The sequence below is a fragment of the Carassius gibelio genome, chromosome A2 (assembly GCF_023724105.1).
Source record: "Carassius gibelio isolate Cgi1373 ecotype wild population from Czech Republic chromosome A2, carGib1.2-hapl.c, whole genome shotgun sequence".
Lineage (NCBI taxonomy): Eukaryota > Metazoa > Chordata > Actinopteri > Cypriniformes > Cyprinidae > Carassius > Carassius gibelio.
Window position 1 is genome coordinate 16,564,917 of NC_068372.1, and position 7,184 is coordinate 16,572,100.

At 36.3% G+C, this 7,184-nt stretch overlaps 1 protein-coding gene across 2 annotated transcripts; it reads left to right on the top strand.

Annotated features, from left to right (window-relative positions):
• The first annotated feature begins 2,763 nt into the window (after positions 1–2,763).
• Positions 2,764–7,157, top strand: LOC128028883 (type-1 angiotensin II receptor). Of its 2 annotated transcripts, none has more exons than XM_052616211.1 (2): positions 2,764–3,051; positions 4,704–7,157. In XM_052616211.1, the coding sequence occupies exon 2, from the start codon at positions 4,757–4,759 to the stop codon at positions 5,828–5,830; it is 1,074 nt and encodes a 357-aa protein (XP_052472171.1). In that variant the 5' UTR covers positions 2,764–3,051; positions 4,704–4,756; the 3' UTR covers positions 5,831–7,157. The 2 variants fall into 2 exon arrangements, with proteins under 2 accessions (XP_052472171.1, XP_052472164.1); XM_052616204.1 differs by having other exon boundaries at positions 2,832–3,051; positions 4,693–7,157.
• Positions 7,158–7,184: the final 27 nt, after the last annotated feature.

Here is a 7,184-nt window from a genome sequence, read left to right on the forward strand (position 1 = left end):
TCAGAATGAACTTTATGATAATTCACAATCACTGGGCCTCATGGGATGAAGAATATAAAAAATGTGCTTATTCTAAAATTAATTTTCCGGGTGATTCCCTTCTTTGAGTTTTCACAGATAAGTAGCAGTAAATAAATAAAGTTTATCTCCTGTGATAAAGAATTGATCATACACATCCTATAGAGTTGTTAGACTTTACAATATAAACTGTAAATTATACATCAAATATTTGTATATATATATATATATATATATATATATATATATATATATATATATATATATATATATATATATATATATATATATATAAAAATTGCATCTATTCTTTATTTCTTCTGTGGACTTGTAGGAGAAACACCGAAGGTGAAGCTGATATTAATTGAAACATTCACAAACTGTAAAAGAGCAATATTTCAGCAATACATTTTTAGGCACCTAAAAGCATTGTTGGTGAAAATGCATGTTTTTGCAAGCATCATCATGACTATACTTACCATGTATTTAGCATTTTATGTGTGTTATATTCTCTCGTGCACTCAGTGAGCGATTGGAGGAGATATTCTGGGCTGTGTGGTTCTGCTCTTCATCAGAATTCCTCAGAAGGTGTTGAGTGAAGAGCGACCAGCCATATCAAACTCATGTACTTATTAATACAGAGGCTGCAGACTGCATGATGGGAATACATGCGAGCAATAGCCAAAACAATGAGCAGGCCTAGATAATGCAGTGGAGGCAAGTCATGCTTTAAAAAATGATTACCCTTGAAACATGGCAAATGCTACAGTGGTGTCATCCAGGATGTTTTTCTCATCTATGTGACTCACATCACCAGTGGGAACGGAGGGCAAAGGTTAGGACTCACAAACTGACTCATGTTGTAAATGTCCAAAGCATGCAATATTGACCACATTCACATCCTGGCAATGAGTTAAACCGAGCAGTTTCTATATTTTACATAGGCAGAAAAATAAATGATGCCTTTCTAATTCAGGTAAACGCCAGCTATTTGTTTGCCTCTAGAAATTGGTTCGACTTTTAATGACTATTTCTTATTACACTGCCTTACAGGAGTTTAGCTGAATAGGGGGAAAAAATCAACACATATTTACCATGTTAAATATTGTATATATTTGTTTGTTAGCACCGTCACTAGGACAAATGTGTTTTTGGGAGACAACAGGAAAATCTCAACTATCTTTGCAAACAAACTTTAAAAGTCCCTGAGGGTTTTTGGGTGTTTGGTTTTTGCTTGGCTTGGAGACGGCCATGTTGATTTAGGTGTGGACAAATTATAGCTCTCTCTGGGATACAACTGCATGGGAATCAGAGCTGTGACAACTCAAAACCTCTCTGTCTTCATGCATTCAGTCTTACATAAAGCTTACTTTAAATACTTGATGTAAAATTACCAAATGAAGAGACTGTTTGGCATTAATATACGTCAGACTTAAAAAAACAGTCAGCATAGCAGAAAAAAAAAACACTGCAACAAATTTATATATTTTTTATATTTATATAATTTTTTTAATATAGCTGAAGGCAAGTTGTGTGCGTCTCAGTCATAGTTTGAGTTTGATTTAGACATGACTTTTCTACATTGTAATGTCTTCTCAGAGGAAACATAAAAAAATATATAGAGGTTATATAGAGGTATGATTCAGTATTTCTTGCCCATTGGCGATTTATTTGCGTAAGGAGTTGTAATAAAGCGGGATAAATGTACATTCAGTCCAATATTTGATATTAATAGAATTTTTATTACAAATATGCATGTGCTCTTTAACATTTATCCAAACATACAGGTGGAACAAATATCCTTAATAAGGGCAAGGGAACTACAAACATCAGCATTGCACCCTGAAGGCAACATTAACTTTTGAGCACATGAGTGTATTGAATTATCCTCCTATTGATGCAGCAACACAAAATCCACTTACTATGAGACTTATGCTCCACACTCTCTGTCTCTGGCCAGTCTGTTTGTGAAAAACTGACCATATTATCCTGTCTTTTTGCAGACAAAATCAAATTGTATATTATACGTGTTCTTAATGATATACTTACTATCTTTGGCCTGTTAGAGCTGCCTGTACTTCCTTGTAGTATTCATTTTTTGTCCAAACACATAGATTAGAGGAAAGGTCTCAGATATTCTTTGACTGATTGGTTAATGGAAAAGACAAAAAAGAGCAGCAGCTGAATACCAAAACTAAGAAGGAGCTGGATTTACCCTTGAGAGTAAAACAGGCATCAGAGGCCAGAGGTCCCAGAGGCCTCAAAAAATTAGGGAAAGACAAATAGCAGTCACTTTGTGTAAAAAAAAAAAAAAAGGAGGTCAGTAGTTTCAAACCTTATTTGATTCTGTCAGCAGAATGTGTCATCATTCTCTTGCTTGGTCTTCTTCACCATAGACATCAACATAATGTACAATAGATTTCCTTGCTGCTTTATGAAAGTTGCTAAATGCAGTAGCATTAGGCTGTTGACTGTGAGCTTGATTTAATATTCACAGAAGGCCATATGTTTGTCTTTTGCTGTTAATTTCACAAATTTAATACCAGGCTCGCCATGATGATATGCATTGATATAGAGCAGTCAGAATAAATCATGTAAATGTCCATGCTGTCACACTACCAGTCTGTACCTTTTTTTGTTATGTGATTAAAGCTAGGATATGCTAATGTGCAGGCTTTTTACCGAACAATCCATTCAAGAAATGTTGTTTACAAGCATGTGGAAAAAGAAGAACAGAAGAGATGTTTAAGAGAAAAAGGTGACCAAATAAATGATGGGGAAAATCTGCCTCAGCCCTCAAGGGTCTCTTTCTGCCTCTCTCTCACCCTCATTTTATGCTCCCACGACCAAGGACGTATCCGGCCCCCGCAGCGCAGCCCTTTTGTGGGTCTCTGGCGCAGTTGAAGGACCTTCAGAGAGGTATAAGAAGGGCGTAAAGGAAAAGCACCAGGCACTCTGTCGTGACCAGGAGTCAGGACGGATCTCTTAAAGCCAGTTTTGGGACTGACAGAAGAGCTTGGATGTCATCTAAAGGTAAAAATACACACACACACACACACACACACACATACACACATACACACATACATACATATATATATATATAATATATATATATATATATATATATATATATATATATATATATATATATATATATATATATATATATATATATATACACACATTTTAAATAATCCTCTTTGTTTTGTATTGTATTTTTAATTGTTACCTTAAATTACAATATTTAAGCAAACCTTAATTACAACCCAAAGAGACGAGTAAGCTTGTGAGTTAACAAAGGACAGATTTCAGATGATGTATTTTTGTTTGTAAACGGATCAAGCTGACACATAACCTCACACAATGAATGCCACTGCACTTTTTTTCCCATAATGCAATGTTTATAAATGTGTGCGTGTTCTGTTGTCTGTCTGGTCTGTCAGTGTCTCTCCAGTTACTTAACTAAACTCACCATTGATGCAAAAAAAAAAAATGTGTTTCATGTGTTTAGCTCAGCACATTATTATTCTTTGTCAATTTAACTCTGTTGTTACTCCATCACAGTTTGAATGCTTAAACTTTCCTCCACTCTATTTGCTTAACAGGGCTGATCACATCCATCATTGTAGGGAGTACAAAGATTTTATTAGACCACCAAAATAAAAAAATAAATGCAAACAAAAACAAAAATCTCTTATCAGTTTGACAAATTACAATATCCTGATCAGCCACCACTTCCTGAGCAATAGCGGATGTCTGATAAGCATATAAAAAAATAGATTGAGTGATATTCAAAAGACGCGAACCTTGGAATGCAATGTCGTCTGTTATTGGTTGTTGACTCCCTTGGCAGTATGCCTGCATCTGCTTACACAATATGTGCTTGTCTTATCCTGAAACCAGAAAAGAAACATACCTAACGTTTACAGAATCTGAATTCAGTTTTACTCACTAAGTTACAGTTACGAGGAATTTGCCTTTGTCAGTTTTTCCATTAATAAAACTGCAGTTATAGTTATTCATAATAAATTACCTAGACATACTGTACAGTAAAATATATCAATATGCAGTATATCTGAAGGCTTTTCAAATGTCTAAGCAAATTCATGCCTAGAAATATGTAGCTCTTCCCTGAGGGTGAGAATGCAGATTTATAAATAAAGACCAGAAAGGAACAAATTTGACATATTTTTGGAGAGCTTGACCATGTTTGACCTTTACACTCATGAGAAGCTGGCTTATCTGTTTTCATTATGGTACAGTTGTGGGAGCTTTGAGAGGATGACCAACCCGAATTCTCACAGTGCATAAACTCTATCATGTTTAATACACATTATTCATGCATATTAAAACACTTAAAAAAAATCTATCTACTGTATATATCTATCTATCCATTAGGAACCATGTACAATATTTAACATAAATGCTTGCGTTCAATGCATTGCACCAGATTTAGCTAATTTTCAATATAACTGAAAGGAGCTGTTGAAGTACATTCAATCCAGTTGCTGTTATCCAAAATTAACAAGCTCCTAAATAACATGAGCAGAGAGACATCTTGTGTTTGTTGTAAGTAATGCACCTTTCAAATGGAGAAAAAAAAAACGTATGAGAAATTTAATGACATTTTTTAAATCATATTAATCATCTGTTTCCACTCTGTTCTTATAGGGCTCCTTTAGTGATGCAGCTTATTAGGCTGTGAAACTGAGGGTGTGTTTGACAGATCTCCAAAATGGACAACATAACAGCCGACGCTAATGTGGGACTCAAGCTCACGTGTAACATGACCTGGGACCACAATTTCATCTTCACGTTCATCCCAGTAGTCTACAGCTGCACCTTTATCATCGGAATTGTAGGCAACAGCTTGGTAGTCGCCGTCATCTACTACTGTTTGAAGCTGAAGACCATTGCAAACATATTTGTTTTGAACTTAGCAGTGTCAGACTTGACTTTCCTCCTCACCCTGCCTATTTGGGCCATAAACACTGCAACAGGATACCACTGGCTCTTTGGAGACTTCCTATGTAAAGCCATTGCTGGTATGGTCCTCCTTAATCTATATACTAGTATTTTTTTCCTCACTGCTCTCGCCATTGACCGGTATCTGGCCATCGTTCATCCCGTCAAGTCCCGACGGTGCCGTACGGTGGTGTACGCCCGTGTGACGTGCATCTTGGTTTGGGTAGTGGCTTTTCTTTTAAGCCTTCCCACAGCCGTCATCCGTAGGACCCATTTTATCCAGCATAACAATGTCACTGTATGTGGCATCCTAGATGGAGATCTTGGCAATGTGCAGGCAGCTCTCAGTCTGATGAAGAGTGTTCTTGGGTTCCTTCTGCCCATCACCATCATCCTCACGTGCTACTGCCTGATCGGTCGGTCTCTGCTCAAAGCACGGGACATTCAGAGGAATTCGAGATCGAAAGAGGACGAGGTGTTGAGCATGCTGGCCGCTGCCGTGCTGTCGTTTTTCCTTTGCTGGACACCACATCAGATCTTCAACTTCATGAACATGCTTGTTCAGCTTACAGTGATCACCAACTGCAATGTCATTGAGATCATTGATACCGTGATGCCGTTCACCATTTGTATTGCCTTTTTTAACAGCTGCATGAACCCAATCCTATATGGTTTTGTTGGGCAGAACTTTCGCAGGAACTTGCTGAAGCTCTTGAGGTGTTCCTCAACGGCTGTGGCCTCTCACCCCACCCTCAGTACCAAGATGAGCACTCTCTCGTATCAAGCCTCGGAGTCATTTCACCTCTCCGTCCATAAACCGTCCTCAATACCTCAAGCCACATGAGATAAACAGGAAGTGAATGAATCTCCAATGAATCCTCGTTCTAAATTCACTGATTCAGTTCAGAAGGTGACTCTTGCTTATTGTGTTGTCGCTTGATGAATGGGAACAAAATATTGTGATTCATCTTTTTGTCTTTTAGGGCATTGTGTCTTCAGTGTAAATGTACTGCAAAGGATTCATTATCGACATGCTGGTATGTGTACATTTTATCCAGCAACATTATACTGTATATAAGTGTTAAGTTAACTTTTTCACTTTTTACTTTCGCCAAAGGACCAAAACTTTCTGAAAAAACTAAATATATATCTCATCCATCTAAACTGTTAAAGTGTCAATTGTGTATGCAGAATATTGTGAAATGCTGTATTTTTTCACCAGTGTCATGAATGAATGAAATTTGAATCAGTCTACACATTGAACAGCATTATGTTTACTGTTTTTAATGCAACATGGGTTCCTGTGTCTCATAGCTCCACTGAACAGGCCAGGGGTTTGCAAACTTTTTTGTCACATACACCTAAATATGATGATTTCCTTCCGAGGGACCTCCTTTATAATTTATATATAACTTAAATATTTTATACATTACCTTAATATTATATGAACAATACATTTCTATAAACTGCATTATTTCCTACAAATGTAACTACACTATTGACAGTAATAATTTTCTGCTATTCATGTATTAATTCACTATAATAATCTCATGATTTCTGACCAGTCTTAAGAAAGCAGAATGAAACAGTGATAGTGTCAAATTCTGTAATCTTATTTATTGAAACAAATGTATTTAATTTACAATTTTTACACTACTTTTCCACAAACCTCCTAGCACTCCCTTGTGGCACTCTGAGGGTCCCTGGTCCCTAGTTTGAAAACCCCTGGATTAGACTTTGGCATGGGATCTAACAAGATATGGTAGTTTTCACATATGTTGTGCCATCATGGTCACTGATGTTTACTCTTGGTACAATCTATCATCTGATAAAAGTTGTATTTTTCTTTCACCACTTAATTATTTAGTATTCCACACAGGCTCTTGTTGCTGGTAAAACTGTTTATTCTTCTGAAAAATTGTATTTTGCAACATGCTGTTCTATATAGGCCTAATGTACTTGAGTCTAAAATTGTGTGTTAAATTTTGTCTTTTAACAGGAAAGCAAAATTTAAATATATTAAGTATCCTCAACGTAATGAATAATTGGGGAATGTTTTTTTTTTTATCACTAGATCGCATCAAATGCAGAGGAGACACAATTCAATTGTTACTGCTATGAGACAAAAGAGGAACTTCCAGCTGCATTTGAACATGAACTGAAAACTTTTGTTACATTAAATTACATATTTAAACGTA